The sequence below is a fragment of the Amphiprion ocellaris genome, chromosome 1, assembly GCF_022539595.1.
Source record: "Amphiprion ocellaris isolate individual 3 ecotype Okinawa chromosome 1, ASM2253959v1, whole genome shotgun sequence".
Lineage (NCBI taxonomy): Eukaryota > Metazoa > Chordata > Actinopteri > Pomacentridae > Amphiprion > Amphiprion ocellaris.
This window is the reverse complement of record NC_072766.1, coordinates 30,002,828-30,028,098: the sequence shown is the minus strand read 5'-3', so window position 1 is coordinate 30,028,098 and position 25,271 is coordinate 30,002,828. Positions and strand designations below refer to the sequence as shown.

The window sequence follows — 25,271 nt, the reverse complement described above, 5'->3', positions numbered from 1 at the left end:
CGCAATCTCGGTGTGATATTTGACAGCAACCTCACTTTTGAACCCCACATTAATCAGATCACCAAAACTGCCTATTTCCATCTCCGCAACATCGCCCGTCTCCGCCCCTTCCTCTCCTTCTCAGCCGCTGAAACCCTCATTCATGCCTTCGTCACTTCCCGCCTTGACTACTGCAATAGCATTCTCTTCGGCTCCACCTCCAAAGTTCTCAATAAACTTCAACTCATTCAAAACTCTGCTGCCCGACTCCTCACCCGAACCTGTTCTCACGACCATATCACCCCCGTCCTGCGGAACCTCCATTGGCTCCCCATTTCACACCGCATCCAGTACAAACTGCTTCTCCTCACCTTCAAGTCCATCCATAATTTTGCCCCCTCTTACCTTACCGATTTGCTCCTCCCCTACACCCCCCCCAGGAATCTCCGTTCCTCCCACACAAACCTCCTTTCCATCCCGCACAGGACCAGCCGGGGACATTGGGGGGACAGAGCCTTCGCCATTGCCGCCCCCACACTCTGGAACTCACTCCCCCATGCCCTCTGTGACTGCACCAACCTCACCACATTTAAATCCCTTTTAAAGACTTACCTTTTTAGATCTGCTTTCCTTAAGTGATTCTGTATTTTATCTTGAACTTGTTTTACTATCTACTGATTTTAATTAACTGTTTTGTTTTATCTTATTGTATTTTATGTACAGTGTCTTTGAGTTTTTGGAAAAGCGCTTTATAAATAAAATTTATTATTATTATTTATAGAATTTCAATAAGTAGACTAAGTAAAGCGGCAATTCAAGCTGTTTCTCCAGCCTACAAAGTGGGGTCGGAAAATTAAAAATATGCCTACATTTAGAAAATACATATTTTCTTACTTTTATTTGGAGAACCATTCTAAAACTTCAGAATTCTTTTCTCCCAGGATTCGTGTTTTTGTGGTACAACTTGTCATACCTGCTCAATCATTTACTAAAGTTCAATGAAAATAATTGTGAACGATTTTAGATTAACAAGTAGCCTGTTTTGTTTTGCATTATTGTGACATGCAACTACATATGGGTCAGAAAATATCACTGGCTGAATTCTGCTTCATCAGTTTTTTTGTTCACATATGCTCAAAGATGGGACTTCACTTCAATTTCACTTCTTTTCTATTTTTTTTTAAACTCACCCACAATCACAATTCATTTAAAATATTTGTATATTTTCAATAAATCACTGAAAAACTATTTCCTTTGTTTCATGTCAGTTTACTGCACAACTCAGATTTTTTACACATCTGGTACCTGCATTACTCAAACAAAATTAAAATCCAAATCACTGACAAAATACTCAAGCAAATCATAAATTGTCATAAATATAACTAAAATATCAAAATAAAACTTTATCCTGCAGTGCAGTAAGGTCAATATAAAACAATGCAATGTCATTCTAATAAAAATGCTCCTCAAAAAAATTGCTCAGTTATTTAAGCTTCTTGACCCATGTTAGCGGTTCAAATGAACATTTCATAGTTACAGTCTTCTCACTGTAAGGGTGCCCCTCTTTCCTGTGGTCTCTGTGCGCATCTCACTCTGCTGACAACTACTTTTATTGGAAATTAAAGAGATTAAGTCGACATGAAAAGTCGTTAATCTCTCTAACTTCTTCTCTCCATCTATCTGTGCACATAGTAATACAACAGAATGTTGTATTCATTCACTTATTTCTGTCAGACAATAAAACAAGTGTGAAATACTGAGTGAAATGTGGCCCATTAATGTAATGTATGCATGAATGTGAAAAGTCGCACTTGCCGTATGTGTCCCTGGCTGCTACCCGTACTGTTGTGGTTCATTAAACGCAGCCTGAAACTACCACCGTCTCTGCTATATTTCCTGGTGCTTATAACAAATAAGTACATTACATGGTGTCAGAAAACTGTCAAAAACAGTACCCACGCAACGATGATGGTGCAGTTTGACCCCCCAGAGATTGACTGGGACGCAGCGGATTTATATCAGGAGTTTCAGAGGTTTTGCAGCCCATTAGTTTCATGTTTGCGGGTCCTCTGTCCGCGCTGGAGTCCAAACAGAAGGCAGGCTGGATTGGTATGTGGATCGGCGAACAAGGGGGAGAAATCTACAAGACACTCGAGTGGACTGAGGGCGAAAAAGATGACCTGGTTAAAGCCCTGGATAAGTTTGCAGACGACATCAGACCGCGGAAGAATAAGCGGATCGCCAGACATCGTTTCAAGCAAAAGGAAATAGAGTGCTTCGGAAAGTTTTGATCACTTCCTGAAAGATTTAAGGCTACTGTTACTGGACTGTGAGTATGCTGATGCCGATGACATGTTGATAGACGCCATAGTAGCGTGAGTGAGAGAAAAGCATGTACAAGAGAGGCTACTGAAAAAAGGAGAGGACTTGACATTGGCTAAGGCCATAGAAATCCCCCAACAGTTTGAAATGTCACAATTACAAATGAAAATTGTTCAAGAGGAGGATGCACAGGTGTCAAGAGTGTCAAGTAGACCAAAGTTCACTGTACAAAACAATAAGGCGTACTGTCACACCTAGCAAAAGACCACTCAACAAAAGCAAAGCACACATAACAAAACTAAAAACTGTAGAAAATGTGGAAAAGACCCGAAACACAAGTGGAATCAGGGAAAGTGTCCAGCAAAAGGTTCAATATGCTCCTGCTGTCACAAACCAAACCACTGGGCATCAGTTTGTGGCAACCGCTCTGTGAGTTCAGTGAATGTGGAGGCAAGTAACACAACTAAAGAAGAGATTTTGGACATGAATCTGTCAACAGATGCAGTTCCAATTGCAATAGTGGCAGACGATAAGTGGTTAGTGGACACTGACATTTTGTCTCAAAAAGTGCAGTTCCGGATAGATACAGGTGCAAAGTGCAACACAGTGACTCTGAACTGCTATCAGTCACTCAATCACAAAGGTGAGCTGAAGACCTCCAAAAGAGTGCTCAGAACCTACTCAAACCACAAAATAAAGCCAGTTGCAGCAGTTGACCTCCCACTGCAGTACAAAGAGCGCAAGGCCAAAGCTGAGTTTGAAATAGTGGACATTGCACAAGAGAATGTGCTCAGTGGCACAACAGCAGAGGCCTTAGGCCTGATTTTGAGACTGGACTCTATACAAGACAGCAGTGTGGTGAACAAAGTAAGCAAAGCTAGTAATACTGTCATAAATCCAAGCACACCTGTAGGTCTTGAAAACTTCAGGAACTACAGGGTAATACACAGGCAAATACACAATAAAAATCAACCCTGAAGCAAAACCTGTCGTTCATCCTGTGCGCCGACAACCAGTTGCACTAAGAACCAAAATCATCGAAAAGCTGAATGAGATGGTGAAGGATGGCCACATCACAAAATTTGACCAACCAACAGAGTGGGTCAGTTCCATGGCAGTGGTCACAAACAAGGACAAACTCAGAATTTGCATTGATCCGAGTGACCTGAACAATGCTATCAAACAAGAGCACTATCCAATGTGCACAATAGAGGAAGTTGTCTCGATGATGCCCAATGCCAAAGTGTTCTCTGTACTCGATGCAAAGTCAGGTTTTCTACAGATCGAACTAGATGAGGCTTCATCGTTCCTGATGACATTCAACACTCCAATAGGGAGATATAGATGGCTAAGACTACCTTTCGGCATAAAATGTGCACCTGAGATTTTTCAACGCATCATGGACCAAATGCTTGAGGGCATCAGCGGAGTTACCGGCATTATGGATGATATCCTCATAGCAGCACCAACGATGAAAGAGCATGACCAAATCCTCAAAAAGGTTGTTGAGAGAGCCACGAGCTACAACCTAAGACTAAACTTCAACAAATGCCACATCCACCAAACGGCAGTGCCATTTGGGACATTTGATAACTGCTGATGGACTAAAGCCAGATCCTGCTAAAACTGAGGCTGTAAGGTGCATGCCGTCACCTACAGACAAAGAAGGTGTACATCGCTTCCTGGGGTTTGTTACATACTTATCAAAGTTCATTCCAAACCTGAGTGAGATCGACTCCCCACTCAGACAGCTCACAAAAGGTGACGTGGAGTTCACATGGCAGCCAGCACAACAGCAGGCTTTTGAGAAACTCAAGCACCTATGCACTCATCACCCAGTACTAAAGTTCTATGATGTGACAAAACCAGTGGAGATCTATTGTGATGCCAGCAGCACTGGACTGGGAGCTGTGCTGGTACAGGATGACCAGCCTGTGGCCTTCTCATCTAGATCTATGAGTGATGCAGGGACGCAGTACGCACAGATTGAGAAAGAAATGCTCTCCATTGTCCAAGCCTGCACCAAGTTTCATCACTACATATTTGGGAAACATGTCACAGTATTCAATGATCATAAGCCTCTTGAGGACATTTACAGGAAGCCACTGCTGTCTACTCCAATGTGCATCCAGAGAATGCGCTTGCGACTTCAGTGGTATGACATCTCTGTTAAGTACAGGAGAGGAAAAGACATCGAGCTTCCGGACACACTGTCCAGAACACAACTGTCCGACAAAACACCAGAGGCAGGTACATTAGAGTGTGTCTCTATGCTAAGCTTCCTGTCCGTGAGTGATGAGAAATATGCAGAGTTACAGGAAAACACCAAGGATGAATTAAGCATTCTCCAACATGTTATTAAGCAAGGCTGGCCAGACCACAGGAGGGGAGTGACCATTCCTGTTCAGCCATACTGGGACTCGAGAAGCCAACTAGCAATAACGGATGGAGTTGTCTACAAAGGGATGCGGACTGTAGTTCCCCCCACCATGAGAAAACACATGCTAAGCCTCATACATCAGTCTCACCTCGGAATGGTGAAAAGCAAGCAGCAAGCATGTGAAGTGTTGTACTGGCCAAGTATGAGTGCAGAGATCGAAAACATGATCCGAAACTGTGCTAAATGCGCTGAACGTCAAAACAGACCTCCGAAACTGCCACTAATGCCAACAGGAACACCTGAGCTCCCAGTTGAAGCAGTAGCTTCTGATCCATTTAAATTTGAGGACAAACAATATGTGTTACTAGTGGACTATTACTCTAAGTACATTGAAGTTGACAGGCTGAAAGATCAACGCAGCCGCACATCTATAGACGCTCTGAAAGCTCAGTTCAGCAGGCATGGCATTCCTGCCATTCTGCGGACAGACAATGGCCCACAGTACGTGTTAGAGGAGTTTAAGGAGTTCTGTGAGAGCTACAGCATCCAGCACAAAACGTCTTCACCTCACACACCGCACTCCAATGGTGAAGCAGAGCAGGCAGTGCAAACGGTCAAGAGACTGTGGAGCAAAGCACCAGACAAGCATCTTGCACTAATGGACTACAGGACAACACCGCTTGACTCAGTTGGACTGTCACCTACTCAGCTGCTTATGGGCAGGAGGCCACGCAATAAACTGCCTGCTGCTCGTGCGCTACTTAAACCAATGAACTATGACCCCTTTCAAGTTAAACACCTACTGGACCACACGAAGTGCACACAAAAACTCTACCACGACAGTAGAGCAGCACATCCCCGCCCAGATCTACAACCTGGAGATGAGGTCAGGATGGCACCGTATCCTGGCAACCAGAAATGGACCCCTGCAGTCGTCATACAGCCGCACAGTGCTCCTCGGTCCTACGTGGTGGACAGTGGAGGCAAGCTGTATCGTCGCAACATTCAACATCTCCGCACCAGCACTGCAGCTGCCAATCAATCACGTCATGTCCCAAGTGTTAATGAGCCCTGGCATGAGCCACCAGAGACAGCAGCAGCTAAGGAGCAGCAGCCTACTGCCTGTCCTGAACCACCATCTTCCCCCATTGTGGTGTCCCAGCGCTCACAAACCCAAACAGGTGAACTTTATCGAACCAGACGGGGCAGAGTAGTGAAACCCCTGGACAAACTGAACTTATGAACTATTTACATCGGAATGCAGTTTGTAGTCAGGCACATCTGGACCATGTGCCTAACGGAAGTGATGTGCTGGTAACCTCTCCTTCCTAGATTAGTTAAAAAAAAAAAAGGACCAAAGAAAGAAAGAAAGAAAAGTTTACTGTTCATTAAACATAAAATGTAATGAATGCATGAATGGGAAAAGTCGCACTTGCCATATGTGTCCCTGGCCGCTACCCTTACTGTTGTGATTCATTAAACGCAGCCTGAAGCTACCACTGTCTCTGTTATATTTCCTGATGCTTATAACAAATAGGTACATTACAATTAAGATTACCTGTTAAGCTTCCGCTATGCTGAAATCAGAGATGTACTGCATCTCACAGCACACAGCCAACTCAGTAACCGACACGCCCAATAGAACTCTCCTCTGCCTGTCACTCAACGGAGGACAAAGAGGAGCCTTTGGCCACCCACGGGGGAGAAAACCCTCACACTCATGGACCAACACTAGTGACACTTTTCAACTTACAGTCACTAGTTTTGTCTCTAGGCGATAAGTCCTTAACGGGGTCTGAAATGTCGCTAAACGTAGCGACAAAGTCAATTGGAAGAACTGGGTTGCAGAACTGCTCGAAGCGGAAATGCATATTTGATTGGCTAGTAGCGTCACGTGGGGCGCTGTGCCGGCTAGAAGCAGAGAAGCAGTATGCCTTAATGTTGCCCAGAAGATAAGGTGACAACAGACATGCATGCGCCTAACTTTTAACCCGTTTGCATTGACAGGGGGAGGATAAATATTTTTCCAGGATAAGTTAACCATTTCCAGGACATTTGACCTTTTTTCTCCTTTTCCATATGTTTTCCATGACTGGAAAATTGGTCAATCATTTTCCAGGTTTTCCAGGACACGTGGGAACCCTGCTGACATAGGGTGAAGGCAGGGGACACCCTGCAAAGGTCACCAGTTTATCACAGGACTACATATAGAAGAAAAGAATTCAGAGACAAACAATCACACTCACATTCACACCTACAGACAATTTAGAGTTACCAATTAATCTCAGCATGTTTTTGGACTGTGGGAGGAAGCCAGAGTACTCAGAGAAAACCCATGCATGCACAGGGAGAACATGCAAACTCCATGCAGAAAGATCCAGGGATCTTCTAACTGAAAGGCGACAGTGCTAACCACCGAGCCACTATACCACCTTATTTGATTTACTCCAAATATTCTGAATCAATGGCATGATGACAAATAACTTTTAAAAAATCTATTTAAAATAAGATTTCCATTTCGTTCAACGAGGATACTGCCAATACTTCTACTTGTAATTTCTCAAATAGATCTCAATAGCATCACCGTCCTGATTACTCATTCTCCCCTCACCCTTTTATTTGCTCCTTAGCTGTACAGTAATGACCTTGTTTGTTATATTAAAAATCACACTGAATGTACCATACATCCTATTCTATCCTATATATATTGACATTGCGATATCCTAAAAAGAAAAAGTGTGTGATGGACGGCAGTTGTATTCACCATCTGCCAGACTTGCATAATATTGTCCTCAGACACTGAGCAGATGACCCAGGGTTCGTTGGGGTTCCAGGAGAAATCGGAGATCTTGGCTGTGTGACCACCATGGATGAACTGATGGGAAGAACAGACCAGCAGAATGCCATAACCATCTAAGTTATGAAAGTAAAAGTTCAGTGCTTTTAAACTTACCAATAACATTTCAGAAACTGTATCATTGTGTTCTATTCGTATGCAGGTAAAATCAAAAAGACCAACCAGTTGATGTGATGTATCATTAGATATACCCAGCCAAAACCCATCGATACTCATTGGTTCTTCTATCACATTTAGAGCTTTTGCTAATTAAGTATAGGATTGTTTTATGGCTACCGACATACCAAGGTGACTGAAAGGTCTAGAGCTGAATTTTAATAACACCGTGCAGTAACAGCACTGACCAGAAGCTCTGGTGGGCCATCCTCAGAATCTTCTGCAGACTGCTCCTCCCCAATTTTACTAGAAAACAAGACCAACAAAAACCTGAAGCAATTTGACACAGTTACTCCTCAGTTACTCTGGGTATGGTGGACAGTTTTTACCTGAGATCCCAGACGTTGAGACGTCGGTCAGTGCCACTGGAGGCCAGGATTGTCTCATTGTGAGGAGACCATTGTACCTAATGAATAGAGCAGATAGTCAATGGGACTCAATGTAGTGCTTATATGGCGACATGGACTCACAATAAAAATCTTCTTGGGCTTGGAAGCACTTCAGAAACATCTTGATAGACTGAAAGGTCCTACATCATGCCCATTTTTTCCAATTGTGCACAGTTTTGCATGTCTCCAGAATGTGCATTTCAAGTAGGGCTGCAACTAACGATTATTTTAATAATCGATTAATCTGTCGATTATTTTTTCGATTAATCGAATCGAATTTAAAAAAACAACACATTTTTAATTTCCGCCTCTTTATTTAGAAATAGAAGATTTGGACTAACAGAGCAAATAAGATCATTGTAGTGAAGCCTTCATCTTCAACCATCGAAAGAGGCCTCATGTCAGTGACGATCATGTTGAGGATGCTCTCAGTCAGGACAGCTGCCTTGCTGCGGTGTACATGATGTCTTTCTCATCATGAAGCCTGTCAATGCAATTCATCCTGCTTCACTCCAACACAGACCAGTGTCTTCACTCAGACTTTGTCAGAAAATTAAAACTTGAGGCTTCAGCTGATTAAAGTGAAAAAGTATCACACACACACATGCCCTATCACTGTCATTAATCAGCTAACAAGCAAACGCTAGCATCAGGTGAGCTACCAGAGAGGCTAACGTTACATTTCCTCACTTTAAAACGGAACAAGCGTAGGATAATGTAGTGACTTAAGGTGCGTGTCCACTAGTTGCGACACACCCCATGTGGCATGCTGGTCCGGTTGTGATGCGTTTCCACCTGCGATCTGGTGTGTTTACCCGGAGGGGGCCGCTGCTCATTTGCATAAAGTAGACTGGACTTCTACTTTATGCAAATTCGATGCAGCGTGCGGAGATCCCACGTATCATGAAACTGTCCTCAAACATCTAAACTAGGCGTCGGTGACCTAAAACGAGGACAGATTCAGCTATTGCACAGCTTATTTCTCGCCTCAAATGCTTTCAGAAATACTTTTTGCTTAAGTGTTTTCGAAATAAATAGGAAAGTTTGCAGTCGAGCCGCTGTGTTTATCCGACTCGGCTGCCGGACTGTCAAGCTGAAAGCTCGGTCATGTGACTACGAAGTGGCCCACTATTGCTTGAGCGCTGTCATGCGACAATGTTGTGGCCCGCTAGTGACCGCCCACCGTCCGTGCGATTTTCAGATGCGTGCGTTGCTGTGCGGGAAAATCACATGTAGTGGACACGTGACGTGATTTTTGTTTTGTGAAGTGTGAAATGCTTCCACACTTTTGAGGACTTCGGTCAAACTGTTTTCTCCGTGTCGGTCATGTTTTATTTGTTGAATTTACTCTTCCTTTGAAAATACCGCCTCCGCTCTGCCTCCACCTCGCACTGTTCAACTCGCTCTGTAGGTGGAGTTTTTTTTTTTTTTTAAAACTTTATTTCAGTCAACCAGCATTGACAAAGCTCTGCAGGTGAAGTAGACGGCTACGCGACATGGCGAAACTCACCAAAATTGCCACAGATATCACATTTAGCTAAACGAAGGAAATTATGCAGCTTACAAGTGCATGTGCCATGGTGCCCCCTGTAGTATTTGTAACAATTAGCCCCCACAGGACGTTTCACCTACATCTGGTGTCTCAAACTCAACTTACCTAGGGGCCACTGGAGGTACAGTCTGAGTGAGGCTGGGCCGCATCAAGTATTCCACAAAAATGAATTTCAAGTATTCCAAAGAAAAGTACAACTGTTCCGATCTTCTTCTTCATCAATAACAGTTCTTCAACATGAATGTTTCTTCAGAACGTGAATGGTTCTGCTGAACATGAACGTTTTTTTCAGAACATGAACTGTTCTTCAGAACATAGGCTTGTCTTGCCCACTCCTTGCTGCCAGAGACCTGGCAGCGCTTCCTCTCATACAGCTGAGCCACATTTGGCTTGAGGGAGGAAGCAGTTGAGACCCTCAGTATGGCCTGAAGATGCTCATCAGTAAGTCTGGACCTGTACTTTGACTTACTGAAGTTCATGGTGGAGAAGAGCTTTTCACACAGATAAGTGCTCCCAAAAAGACACATGGTCCGCTTGAACATCCTGGAAAGCTCAGGGAAGGTGGGGGGCAATTCTCTCAAAAACTGTCTAAGCTTGTCTGCTTTTCCACTCACCTCCCGGAACTTAGCTTTGAGTTCAGAATTGCACTGCATGTCAATGAGCTCCATTTGAAGCACAGGAGGGGCATCCTGCATATCGAAGGAGAAGGGGTCAGCAAAAATTTGAGAAGGGGCTCTGTGTGTCTTGAAGTCTGCAAACTTGCAATCAAATTCCTCCTGTAGCTTCACAATGGCATCAGCATACTTCTCACCACTGAATGATGTGCCTGCATCCAGTAGTGCCTTGCATGCTGGGAAGTGCCATGTCTGAGAGCTGGGCTTTCCATAGCACAAATTTTGTGGAGAATGCTCTTACATTGTCATAGGCAGCACTGACAAGCTGCCCCTGGCCTTGTAGCTTCTTGTTCAGTACATTCAGCTCCTGGGTGATGTCAGCAAGAAAAGCTAAGTCCATGAGCCATCTGGGATCACTGAGCACAGGAACAGCCACCCCATCGATCTCCATGAAGGCTTTCACTTCTGCTCTCAACTCAAAAAACCTCTTCAAGACATTTCCCCTGCTGAGCCAATGTACCTCGGTGAAGTAGAGTACATCCTCATGTTGACTCCAATTCCTCCAAAAAGGCAGTGCTTTAAGCCCCTGGATCTGATATGGTTGATGCATTTCACAACAACAGACATCACATTGTCAAACTTAAGGCATTTGCTGCAAAGGGCCTGCTGATGGATAATGCAGTGCAGAGCAATAGCCTTCTCCACACCCTTCTCTTCCAGTTTTCTTTGAACAAGTGCCACCAGTCCATTTTTCCTCCCTATCATTGATGGAGCTCCGTCGGTTGTCATTCCAGCAAACCTCTTCCATGACAAACCAGCATCCACAATTGCATCACAAAGCTGACAGAATATCTCCTGAGCGGTGGTCTGGGCATGTATTGGAATCACTGTGAGCAACTCCTCCAGCACTTCAAAATTGTCATCAACACCACAGACATAAACTGCAAGCTGCACAGTGTCAGGATGTCTGTGCTCTCATCAAGAGCGACTGAGTATGCACAGAAACGTTTTGCTTTCTCACGCAGTTGCTCATATATATTACCCGACAGGTCAGAAATGCGCTCTGCCACTGTGTTGGCTGAAAGGCTGATGTTGCTGAACTGACCCTTCTTTTCTGGACAGACTGTACTTGCAGCATGTAATATGCACTTTTTGATTAACTATCCATCTCTGAATGGCTTTCCTGCCTTTAGCAATCATCTCACTCACCACGTAGCTAGCTTCGACAGCTGCATCACTCTCTTTGCCTGCTTTCTTGAAGGAATGCTGTCTCCTCAGTAGACATGTTTTAAGACTGACGATCCGGTTCTCTCTCTCATCTCCCTGATATTTTGCATACTCCACAGCATGTCTAGTTGTGTAATGACATTTGATGCTATATTCCTTGTGCACCGCAACTTTCTCTGTGCATATAAGACACGTCGGGCTGCCCCTGTGCTCAACAAAAAAATATTCAGTCTCCCACTTGTCCTGAAATTGTGCTCGTCACCAACCTTGCTTTTCATGGCAGGTTTTGAGAAGGAAAGGACTGAGGCTGGATATATTTTCCTTCCTTATATTGCTTCCACTTGATGTCGCTCTGGAATTACGTTTCAAGTAAGTGACTAACGTTGCTAATTTGCGTTGGCTAACTTGACCGCAAACGCCACCGGAACCTGTAATGAGCCTGAACTATTTTGCGGTATATGTATTTTTTATATATTTATTACTTAAATAATTTTTGCAGAAAAATATTATATTTTCTAGCCTAACAAATTGAAAACAATCTGAAAAAATAATTAAAACATATTAAAAGAATATTAAATCAAAATAAATACAGCGCTGGGCTCTGATTGGCTCAGAGACTGTAGCATGAGTCGCCTCCATCTTCTGTGTATAGCAGCTCAGCATCTCGCTTTGTCCATTTCACATAGTCGTCTGATCGCTACGCAGTGTTGCTCCCTTCCTTCCTTTCATATATATATATATATATATATATATATATATATATATATATATATAAACATATACATATATACATACATACACGTGTGTGTATATATATATATATATGTGTGTGTGTGTGTGTGTGTGTGTGTGTGTGTGTGTACACATATGCATAAAATAAATTTAAAGTCGTGGGGGCTAAATCCTCGCCACAGAGGAGGGACCACTGTAAATTAAGTGAAAGTCCAGGGCAAACGTGGCAGAAGAACTCGGCAGAAAGGCCAGTCTACCGCTCTCCCCAGTAGCCCAACAGGTTGAGCGGCCGACGTCGATACAGCGATCATGAGTTCGAATCCAGTTTGTGGTACTTTGCCACGGTCCTTTGCCACTTTCTCTCAGTGCTGAAAAGCGGGCGGGTCGCACTAATACTAAACTTTGATCTCAAGTAGAGTGCCACAAAATATCGTCCTGCGGTTTGAGACCCATGGCCTACATCTACCAAATTTGGTACCCATATGTAGCACGTCAAGGTGCACAAAAAAGCCTCTTGGAGCCATACTCTAGACTGAACACTGAGTCCATCATTTTGAATTAACTGTTAGATTTTGGATGACTTCTATTTTCTAGAGTGAAATCCTCATATGGGGTGACTCCAAGAACTCTGATGCCCCTGAACTTCGATGCTTCGCCATGAAAGAGCGCTGTCCAAGTGCAATGTACATGCGCCAATCTGCCTCAAACTTTACATGATTGATCAGAGTCCTGCCCTGATGGCATCCAAATGCAAATAAACATTCAGTCACAGCACCACCAGGAAGCAACAGGAAGTTGTAGGCATTACATTTGCACGCACCATTGCTAGAAACTTTGTGATATAGTCCTTGACATTGGTCAGCTAAGTCTTAACACCTTGACAGTTTTACAGTGTGAAGACTTTGAATTTTCATACAACGCCATTGTCAAAGCAATGTATCTTCGCACTGAAACAGCAAGTACTTTTTGACAGATTAGGAATGCTCAAAAACTCACCAAAATTGGCACACACACATCACAATCTGCTAAACGAAAGAAAATGTATGTGATTCTGGAATGCATGCCCCATAGCGCCCCCCTGCAGTGTTTGTAACAATTAGCCCCTGCAGAATGTTTCACCTACATTTCTGAAATTTGGTAGTCACAAACAACATGTCAGGGTGCAAAAAAAGGATCTTTGAGCCATACCCTAAACCCAACAGGAAGTCCACCATCTTAGATTAATTGTGAGGTTTTTGATGATAGTGGGTAACTCCAAAAGAACTCAGATTTGGCCAGTATATACAAAAGACCTTAGTGATGAAGTTAACAAAACCCTCTACAAAAGTCAAAGGGTGTGCCCATAGCGGCCCACCTGAACTGGCGAAGCATTCGCCATAAAAGTGCTCTCTAACTAACCTATACATGCTCCAATCTGCCTCAAACTTTACATGTTTGATCAGAGTCCTGCCCTGATGACATCCATGTGCCAATATCCAGTTACAGTCTTAGTGCCAACGGGTGGCAAAGGGAAAGGACATGTTTTACACTTGATGCACTATTGTTTGCCAGGTGCCCATATTCATATTTATTATTCTTTCTTCCTCTTCATATTGGCTCCCAGTATGTTTTAGACTTGTGCCACTGGTTTATAGTATGTTTCAGTCTCTTTATATTAGTTCCCAGTATTTTTTAGGGTCTTTATATTGGCTCCCAGTATGTTTGAGCCTCTTTACATTGGCTTCAACTTACTTTATCTTTCTTATTCAACACTAATTTGAGCTTTTTTCTGGCTGTTTCTAAGACTTGTCCTTTTCATTTTGCTTCCTTATAAAGCACACTGTAACTGAAAAATTCTCTATATTTGCATGTACTGTTGCTAGAAACTTTGGGATATAATCCATGAAATTGGTCAGCTACGTTTCAACAACTTGACATTTCTGTCATACTGCAACGTACACAAGTCGATGAGCGCCCACGTCCAGACATGCGTGGGTGTGTGAGGGCCCGTTCAACGCTGCTTGCAGTTTTATTTAATGTTCCTACAACAGTTGACTGTTTCTTCTGGACTAAAAGAAAATACAAAATTACAATGCTTTGTCGAGAATGTTGTGTTATGACATTCTTACACGCAATTTAAATTCTTACCTGGAAAATTTCATCTTTGTGGGACTCAAAGGAGTGGAGCTTCAGTTTAAGGTTCCTTAAATCCCACAATGCAACAGTCTGTGACAAAGAAAACATTTTTCTTCAGTACTTTATTAACATCATTATCAGCCTGAAATTAGTATTTTTGCCTCTTTTCTACCTTATCAGCAGAACCAGTGGCAAGAATGAACTCGCTGTAAGGGTTGAAGCTCAGACAGTTAACCTCAGCAGTGTGAGCATCCACTGAGTGGCTGGCTTTAGACATGTTGTTAGACCGAGTGTCCCATCTGGTGGAGCATGAAGGAGGGTCAGAGCCAGCATTTATTTGGCTACAAATAAAACTGAAACTGAGTATTTTTTTACTCAGTCCATCACGCCTACTCACAAAAGAACAGATTACTTGTACATCAGTCACTTACATCATTAGTTTCTGATCGTCAGCAACTGAGCCAAACAGGGATTCATGGAGCAAATGCCAGGAAACATCTTCCACCACTGCTGTGTGGCCAGTGAAGATGGTCTTGGCATCCACAATCTTCCCTTCTTTTGAGCCAGCCCCTATGTCCCATAAACAGATGGTCTAGAGTGGATTCGAAGAGGGAACATAATCCATTATCTATCCTTGTGCAACATCGGTCTGAGTTCTGTCTGCTTCATAATAGAAATGTTTAAAATTTTAAAAAATTTAAATCTGTTGTCATCAGCATCCTTCACATTAAAAAGTTGTGCTAACAGTTTAAAGTTGAGCCTCATTCAACCATTTCCAAATTTCAGAATTTTTTTTCCACCAAAAAAAAGAAAACATCCATCCTTTCATGATTTATACAGTTTTGGAAATAACAATCAGACCACTGTGAGCACTGTTTTCTGCCTGTACTCAGGGGTGTCAAACCTACAGCCCATGGGCCAAAACTGGCCCGCTACAGGACCAATCTGGCCTGTGGGATGACTTTGCAAAGTGTAAAAATTACAGAGAAGACATTAACTGCAATTTTTCAATAAAAGTAACTGCTGTTTTAAATTTGTTCACTGCACTGCCACAACTTTTATGTATTTTTTTATGCATAAATTTGATACATTTCCAAGACAGGGGGATAACTTAACCATCTTCCTTAATAGTTCCTACTTTAGTTTGTATGGCATTGTGTGACAATTCAGGTCGTCAGTACTACTACACAGATGTGAAAATTAATATAAATTTAAAATAATCTCTAGATCTTGACAAGCTTTTTGATCACAAAGTAAAATACTAGATTGCTTAGTTCCTGATACCTGAGACTAAATGGCATGTTTTGTGCCTGTGTAGATACTGTGATCTAGAAGTTGTAATGCACATGCGTAAATGATAAACTGAGGCATAATATTGTTCAAATTGCACTTATTTTTCTTTCAGAAATTCAAGTTGTTCATAATGTTATGTAAAAAGATGTACTTTTTGCGCTAAAACAAAGGGAAACATTTGGAGTTGTGGTTATTATGATCTGCTTTTATTGGTCTGGCCCACTTGAGCGTAAACTGGGCTGTATGTGGCCCCTGCACTAAAATGAACTTGATACCCTTGCGCTGGATGAAGCCACAGTGTATTGTACTTTTCAAGTTGTAATGGACAGCTGTTTTGCTTATTCTAAGCTGGTTAGTGATGACTCTCTCTGTATACCATTTTATTTAGTGCCAAAATTGCTGTCTTCTCGTCATCTCGCAATTCTCTTCTTTTAGAAACCATGTCATAATTTAGTTTGGATATCTGTTCGCATTTCATGTACAGCTTATACATAAAATATTAGTGGCTTAAAAATGTTTTCAGGTGGTCTAATAATTTCAATGCTGAATCAAGTTGCATTACAAGAACTGGCAAAAACTGCACATTTCAATTATTTCCCAGCTCAAATTGAGTCAACAATTTTGACTGACAAAATATTAAGATGTTGCATCTCATTCTACTTGGCGACATGTCCTGTTGACTTAGTGTACAATAAAAAAGATTAATTACTTAAGATTAAACTCACTGCTAAACAGACAAAATAGCAGCCAGTGTGCTGAGATGAGCATTTCACAGTCATATGAATTGTTATTAAATACATTAATGTATGTCTGTTACTGTCCTTAAACTCCCAACAGCAAAAAGTTGCCCAAAAGTAAGAAATCTCAAGTGACCATAATTTCACACCACTTTGTATATATAACAAATTATACAAATAATTTGCGTAATAGATGCTGTTTTATTACATCAGAACATAATATATATTAAATTATAACAGGGCTCCAGGCTAACTTCTCCACTGGTAGCACTGGTGCTACTAATTTTCTTTGTTGGTCACACCAGCCAATGATTTGGATGCCCCACCCCCTTATTTGGGTTCAGCATTGCCACAGTTATTCATACACCATGCATGCTGATGAATAGCTGTTTTTGCATGACCTAGTTATATTGCATTGACTCTCAGTGACAAGACTTGATGTCTGTAAAATGTTTTAATCTGAAAATATATTTCTGTCACCAGTCCTCTTCCTGTATCAGTCATGAACGTGGCACAGGCTAAACACTTGCTGAACATCTGCTTATCAGTAAATACTACAATGTACAGATGGTCCCTAAATGCCTCACATGCTGGGTACAGTAGACACTGGCAGGTGACTGCAGTGCTGCTCCAGTTCCACAGATTTACCCAAGTTGAATGTGAGTGATTTTTATCGACATGCACTTTTTTTAGTAGCAGAGTTTTCTACAAACAGATCACGTTTTAAATGTCAATACCAGAGTCATTCATATTTATATAGTCAAAACTGTGATCACTGTAAACATTTGAGCCATCAACACTGAATGTGGGGACTGCTTTTTCTTCTTAACCATCTCAGTTGAGATCTCTATGTCTGTACTTGAACACTTATCAGCAGGAGTGTTGTACCTCTCCCTCTCCTCCAGCCTCCTCCTCTCTCCTCACTGGGTTATTTAACATAATCAGATGTAGACCATTTCGTCATTGGAAAACAGTACCAGTGAAACTGACTGTTTTACACATCAGGCAGGAGAGACTGAGTCAATGTGGCAGAAATAGTATTATTTCCAGCCCCAATAAATTGCGCAGTAGCTACCTGTGGTGACGAAAGGTCAAACAGATCAGACAGCAATCATCATACACTCGCACAATGCAACCACGTTAAATTTCAACTCGCACATTTAAAAGAAAATGGCATGTACAACCATACTGGTCGCAGTTTGGAGCCCTGCTATAACAACATAAGTCCCATTCATTTATCAGATTAAGAAATACACATCACGGGCCTTGAGTTTGACACGTGGTCTAAAACTTCAGATCAGCCTCTGCAAACTTTTCAAGTTACTGAAAAAAAATTTAGTCAAAGAAATGGAATTGGCAGCTACATGAAAAGTAGAAAAAACTATGATATTGATGCACAATGGGGAAAAACATCACAGTAAATTTATTCAAGTACTACACTTAAAGTCACACTTAATTTACTTGAATACTTACAATTTATACTATTCAATAACTAAGTACATTTGAGAAGGAGAAATTAACTTTTCATGTCACATTTAAGCTCATGATCCTAAACATAGAACATCAACAGCCAATAAAACATTATGACAGATTGCACTACCTATAATGAAATTAAAATAAACTAACACTGGAACCTGGTAAAACATTATAATGCTACTTATACAGGTAAACTAAAAATGTAGGGGCTATGCTGCTCAATGAGTACTTCTCTGACACTAAAAGAAGCATTTATATTTAGCTGTAAAAATCTTTAGAATTGTATTTTACTACAAATCTGCAGGACTTGTACACACTAGCATTAAAAACTTGCTAAAGGATTTCAAAACTTCATTCACTATCACAGGAGCAAGAGAAATTAAGGAAAAGCAATGCATACAAATTTATTTGGACTTTCGGGAAGTGCATGAAAATATGCAAAAACATGCCTATTGTCCACTAATGTCATTGACTGTGTGTGTAATCACATTAGCTTTAAAATTCACTCTGCATGCAGTCTGAAAAAACCTTTAGGGAGTTCTTTCTGGCATCTTCTCCTATGCATTCTGGGTAACCAATAAATGATGGTTCGACTGGCTTTTAGTTCTAGTCACTTACATGGTCATCAGAGGCACTAAGTAGGTTGCCGCTGAGGTTTGGATTCCAGGAAAGGCCATATCCTTCTTTCTGGTGGCCTTTCAGCCTCAAGTCAGGACTACACTCCCCACTTGGATCTGAAATACACAAATACAAGCTGCATTCATTTTATGATGTGTGCTGGAATGGAATGTGCATATCTGGATAACTGTAGCTATAAGTGAATCACAAACACCAGTGATCTAACCAGGCTTCGATGGGTGTTTAGTATAGTCGAAGACCAGCACATCAGAGGTGGGAGTCTTAGTGGCAATGATGCAGGGATTCTGGGGCATGTAGCGTGCTCGGTTCACCTCTCCCTCATGGTTGATCTTGATCTCAATCTCTATTTTCCCACTGACAGAACCAAATCCACCAAACTCTGACAAGGCAGTACAATCACACTTCAGTACAGTTTAAACCTTGCGTGTGACTGATCAATAAAGGTTGCAGAGTAATCTGGGATGATAAATAAAAAATTGTTAATATTGCAGAATCGAAACACCACCTTGGTTATGAATATGGATTTTAGCATCTCTGCTATCTGTGATAATGCCTGTTTGCACAATGGTTACGCTAAGCACAGCAGTTCAGAACAGAGGCCACAGTTTGGAGAATAAAACAGAGCTCTATTTTACTCAACAGAAATGGTTGTTATCCACAAATGCAACAAAACACAGAGCTAAGGGAGATCTTGTGAACAATTTATCAAACACATTAAATTTGTTTGTCCCTGACACATTTCTTTGACATGAGAAGCACTCCCTGAAGTCAGCGCAGAATACTTGTATCCCGAGCAATCTATATGTGTGGACATAAGATGGAGAGCAGTCTCATTGGGACCTTGAACAGAGCTCAATATGCTAATGATGAAATGTTATGAAAAAGCTACACAGGTATTGTATATAATGTTTGAGTCTAATTACCATGTATCTGAAAAATTGTTGAATTCTTGTAGACTCTGAGGCACAGTCATATTACTTCTGTATATTTTCTATCTCTGGCAGAGTTATTGTTTGGGCAATCTTTTTCTATCATTGCTATTAAACTGCTGAAGCCGCTGCTATATGGTGTTAAATTATGTATTTTCTGATTTTAAAAAAAACAACATTATGTTTGTACACTAATGCTAATAACCAATTTGGCAGATGATCTCTGAGTGAGGTGTGAAGGCAACGGTGCTCAAACACAATGTAAGAGCAGGATAGCAGGAGAGGTGAGAAAGACAAACCAATATGTGGTAAACCATGACATTATCACTTTACTCTGATATGTGTATTACACTAATGATTTTTAGATTTGCACCGTACCTTAAAACTGTTCTGGGGCCATGTTAACATAGTAATACTACCTCTCATAACACATCATGTGAGCTGTGAGCCTTCAGCACACCTACACACATCCGGAAACTTATCAACATACCTGCTGGAAGAGAGCAGAAAAATGTTTAAGCATACAGACACGCCGAACATGACTCAGATGATCAATTCATTAAAAGGGCTGGATTAAAAGCAACAAACAAAAAGACTGAAAATGTCACTGACTCCTAAAATCCTGAGCTTAATCTTTGCATTTGGCCTTTTCTCAGTTAACCATTATCAAAACCATTATAAGATATATCCTAAAACTAGTAACCAATTTGACAGTCGATCTTGGAGTGAAGAGCAGGACTTGTCCACCAGCAGAGGAGAGGAGAGGTTCACTGGATGTAGACTGTGGACACAAGCCTGCTATTGGCCGCATCCCCTTCAGCTATCTGTGTGTTCCCGCTTTGACAATCACCTTTGCTTTGGCAAGGAACAACATCAGCAACTTACACACTGACACTGGCAAGATTTAATGAAGATTTGGGTCATGCAGTTAGGGAGGCTGCTTGGTTATTACAGTGAATAGATGTAAACCATCTGTTCAACGCTAGTCTTTACTACTGCTGTTCATATTTATGAAGGTCTGTATGATGGAAATATCATCATGCTGGGGTATACGAGAGCTGTTATTCCCTATATTCATGTCAACATAAATTACATTTTTTGTTTTGCCATTATGCTACAATGGTATCAACTGCGCATGTGTCAGAAAACAAAATGGGCCACTTTGACGTGATTCGTAGTATACATGCAAGGAGCATATAGACCAAGGTTTTGCCATGGTTATTTTTGGCACCCTCCTAAGAGGCTTCAGCCAGTGCCACAACAATAAGAATTAAGAATAAAAAATAGCAATTCAAATCCTTTCCAAATATGTTCATAGATATTTGTCAAACAAACAAAGTAACCTTCCTGATTCTGACAAAATACTATGTCAACCTATCTCTTTTTCAAAACCCTGACGTTTTATGTTTGGTGCCGGATAAGCCAGCTAAGCTGCATGTTTTGACTAGTCCTGAATGCTTCAATGTGGAGCTAGCGCTAATGGGATGTCAGCTTTACCACCCAGAGTCAGGTTGTCCAGCTCACTGGGCTGTTAAGCATTTTGCTATCCCTTCTCTGGGATCTCCCTGTAGCAGAGTCAGCCCAGGGTTGACATAACTGGTTGTAAAAAGTACAAAATATCTGGGGATGCCAGCTTTTTTGCACTCAAAATTATTGATTATTCAGAATATTTCCAGTACAACCAGGGATCGATCATCACACGAGAATACACATTTCTGTTTATTAAATGTTCAGAAATATAAAAATGCATAGATTGTTGTCGAATGGGGTCACACAGAGTCATGGCCTTTACGGTATGTGGACCAATCATGCCTATCGTCCTGCACAATCACTCTCAAAAGTCTATTGTGATCTGAAAGCATATCAATTGAACATGGTCTCCGGACACCAAGCGGACTAGAAAGTAGTACAATAAAATCAAGAACACATCTGTGGTGTATGCAGCTGTCTGTTAAGAGGATATAACCATTGCTGAAAAAAAATATTCTGGCATGCTTGTCCATCATTTCCATGAAAGTTAACCCAATCACAATTATGTAGGGGAACTGTTACTGCATCTTGGGCTTATTGCCATCCAAGACAATTGTGACTGAAGCATTGAAATCAAACTAGGAGTCTGGCAGATCAGTGTTCATGTCCAGCCCTATTGATAGAGTCCTGGCCATGTAAGATATCTACACTTGGTTTTGATACAAACATAGTCTGCAAAAACAAGTGGCAAGTAACTTCACTTCACTTTCAAGGTTTCAGTATATTTTAAGAAATGTATTCTGCTATACAACACCCGCAATATGTACTTACCTCCCTTCTCGCTGTCGTAGTGGGAGGCATCAAACTGGGCATCATCATTTGGTACCTGGACACTTGCAATCACAAGATGGTTCTGCTCATCAGATGTATGGGTACCCAAAACCAGTCTGTGGACAGTACAGTCCTTCCCCTCTGGTCTGAAAACAACATGGGCAAGAGTTTAATCCATAGTTAATAGCAAAGATAATTTTGTCATTTCAGGTTAACATTTGAGTAGGGCTGAAACAATTCCAAGAGTTATTTGAGTAACTTGTTTAATACATTTCCTTGAGACAAAATTCTCTGTCTACTACATACTAGACCCCAGGTCACTAAATAGGGGACCGCGGTTCGAGTTCGAACTCAGACTTCATTCGATACAGACGCAGAGCTACAATCAATAAATTAAAAGGGGATTTCAAATTTGACGCTTCTATTTTAACCTGCGCAGCTTTTCTAGTGTTTATGGTGTTAGTTTAGCAGATAGGAGGCTACAAACTACAAAGGCAGTCTGAGATAGTCAGACTTTCTTTGTGTGAGTTGGCTCGACAAAAACTAAAACCTCAGTCCAGTTAACAGGTATGAAGGTGGTTATCAACTTTCTGTCACGGGGAGTGTGATTTTCGAACCCAAATGTGAGAGGCGCACAGAGCAGACACGAGGTAGACTGGCAATCGCAGGCATTTAATTCACAAAAACACAAAACTATAACCAAAAATGCCAACTATGGCCAGGACGACACGCGGTCTGCTCTGTCGGCTTTGTCTCACGGCTTGGAGACGAGGAGATAGACGATGATGATCTGGTGCTGAACTGCGTGCAGCGCCGGCCTTTATATATTACAGGAGGAGGATGAGAGGATTGGCTGCAGCTGCATCGGTCCTCCAGCTGCTTCTAATCCTCCCTCTTCAGCACTGTGACACTTTCTTTGTTTACTCAGACTTTCTGCTTCAAGTTTGTCCACACAAACAGGAGCATTTAACGCTTCATTTGACTCATTTTCTGCACTAAATGAACCGAGTGTGTGCAGCTACTTCAGTCAACGGGTTGTTTTAATGGACAACAACGAATAGAAAAATTCATGACGGCAAATAGCACTGCAACTGGAAATTATGTACCACAGGAATACTGGTAGAAAACTGTTAATGTTTTTTTGTAAATGTGTGTTAATGTATTTATTTTACCAATCACTGCAGCTGATTATTTCTAACAGACAGCTGCACAATAAAACTATCAAACGTCATATATTCAGACATGATATTGCATTGAAGTGCATGTAGGTCTGACACTGACTCATAATGAAGGCAAGCACTTTAATTTGTGGCCAAATCAAAGTGGAACTAATGTCACTGATTGAATATTCTCTATAATAAATACTAATAAACTAATCAATTTTCCTATTTGTGTTCTATCAGCGGCAGTACCAGCAGTTTAAATGGACCAAACATAAAAACATATTTACGCGATTTCTCCATCACCAACTAAATACATGTGGGGTTCCCATGGCTTTAGTTTTAGTTGAATAAACCTGTGCTATACTATGTAAGTACAATACACCTATACTATACTATATATGTACAACGCAGATGTCCACCTGTGTTCCTCCAGGACGGTTATTTCTGATGCACAGCGTGCTCACTTCCGCTTTTGATGTTGTGACGTGCATGCCAAACACGAAATCCAATTATTCGCCGTAATAATCACTACAATAATCAATTACTAAAATAATAACTGCAGCCCTACATTTGAGTTGGTCTTGACCTAAAAATCATCCAAATTGACTGGAATGCTTGATTTTAAATTTCCAAGAGGACTGATTTGCTTATGCCCATCCCAGACTGTCAGGTGACAGTCCAATAAAGTTAAAGTAAAGTTAGAAAATAAGTTTATTTAGGAAGTATCATTTTCTTAGGTTCAGCTGCTTTCTCACTCTTTTCTGCAGTGAGTGGTCAATGCAAAACTGCTTACAAAAACAAAAAATGAGGTAGCTTGTTTTATCAAGTTGATCTGTATTATGGTCTCAGCCACCAGTTTTCCATTACTTGCTTTTATTCTGCCTCACTTTGCTTGTTTTTTTTTTTCACAGCAAAAATAAAGCTTTTTGCAAAACAAAACAAAGACCTAGAAGGTAAGAGACCATGGACTCCCAGTCTAATCTCTTATTTTGACTGTTAAAAGCAAAGGTAAGTCTTTTTTTGGCATCAAAAAAATTCCATACTATACTTTCAGCATATTGTATTCAAGTGGCCTGAAAGGAAAACAGACTTCTGCATCTCCTTCTGGCTCCATTGTCGGATTTTATAAAATCTAACCTGTGACAGGAGATTTTAGCCAATCACTGGTGTTTTCACCGATTAGATAAGCAACAAAGTCTACGATGAGAACAGGATGTGGTGGCCTAATGGATTAGACACAGGACTGCTACTCAGAAGTATGTACATTTGCACTAAAAATAAAAGTCTTGGTGTCAAAATTTTGAATAACACACTCCCACAGAGACCTTGGTTGAGATGCCTTTGTTTATTTAGGTTTTACATATGTTTATGAAAAGTGGGATTTTTCAGCATCTGTCATTTAGTGTTTGTAGACTTTTACTCATGGCGTATAACTAATCAGGACATACTTACTGCAGATATTTGTCAGATTTCTACATTTTGTAGCTTTAATGCAACTAGTCACATTTCAGAAGAGGTTTATGGGTTGTTATGAAAGTGGATATTTCTCAGTAACAGTAATAAGGAACTGATAACATCACTGTGAAATCTACTGTATTAAAATATGATATAGGTTGTCACAGAGAACAGGAGGGATTAAACAAACACTTAACAGGCTGGCAAAGTAATGGGCTGAGTCAAGAGAAGACCAAGAGAAATGAGGAGAGACTTCAGAAAAACAACAAATAAGACAGAAGGCTAGTTGTAACAGAGTACCATACAGCCATATGCAGTGGACAGTGGTCAGACTTTATGAATAGCAAGACTGAGACATATACCTGCTGACGTCTGGAAGCCACTGGACAGTAAGGCTGGGCCACTCCAGTGCATGAGTCATCACCAAGTCATATAGAAAAGGTGTGTTTTTCTTCCAAATCTTGTACTCTTCATTAATGACCCTTTCTTCCACTGCATCATCATACACTTAGGCAGGACAACATGGGATAAGTTACACGTATCACTGCAAATAATAGTAGCACCTTTAAGTTTTTTCCCCGTCTACATTTTTACACAAGAAAAGTTACTTAGGCATACACAAACTCGTTTGTATCAACGTAACATTATCGACAATCGGTGATAAAACAGTGACAAAGAAGTTTAAGAGTAACGGATGTATTTTGAACGAACCTCCATTGGTACTGACGTGTTTTTTTGCACGCTAACACCAACTACGCCGTGTATAGGTGGAGGTAGTTGTAGCAGCGTATCAACAGTTTATTAGACTGAAAATGCTGTTTGGTGCATTGACTGTATACTGAACATAAATAGCGGATGTGTAACGTGACGTTCTCTTGAAAACGTACAACAAAGAACAGTACACCTGCTGACTAAAACCAGTAAGTATCCTGACAGACTTTATTCACTTAGCATG

The 25,271-nt window shown here is 41.2% G+C and overlaps 1 protein-coding gene across 3 annotated transcripts in view; it reads right to left on the bottom strand.

Moving 5' to 3' along the window:
- Positions 1-25,271, bottom strand: part of LOC111572897 (histone-binding protein RBBP7) — a 35,009-nt gene that overhangs the window by 4,122 nt on the left and 5,616 nt on the right. The window contains exons 2-11 of one of the 3 annotated variants that reach the window (XM_035951213.2): positions 24,679-24,860; positions 21,699-21,844; positions 18,674-18,850; positions 18,448-18,563; positions 14,755-14,915; positions 14,496-14,622; positions 14,336-14,413; positions 8,024-8,100; positions 7,883-7,940; positions 7,446-7,556 (exon numbers count right to left, since the gene is read on the bottom strand). In XM_035951213.2, coding sequence (XP_035807106.1) covers positions 7,446-7,556; positions 7,883-7,940; positions 8,024-8,100; positions 14,336-14,413; positions 14,496-14,622; positions 14,755-14,915; positions 18,448-18,563; positions 18,674-18,850; positions 21,699-21,844; positions 24,679-24,737 — 1,110 coding nt within the window. In that variant the 5' untranslated portion in view covers positions 24,738-24,860. The remainder of the gene's footprint in view (positions 1-7,445; positions 7,557-7,882; positions 7,941-8,023; positions 8,101-14,335; positions 14,414-14,495; positions 14,623-14,754; positions 14,916-18,447; positions 18,564-18,673; positions 18,851-21,698; positions 21,845-24,678; positions 24,861-25,271) is intronic. The other 2 variants (XM_023276778.3, XM_023276779.3) reach the window with 2 other exon arrangements.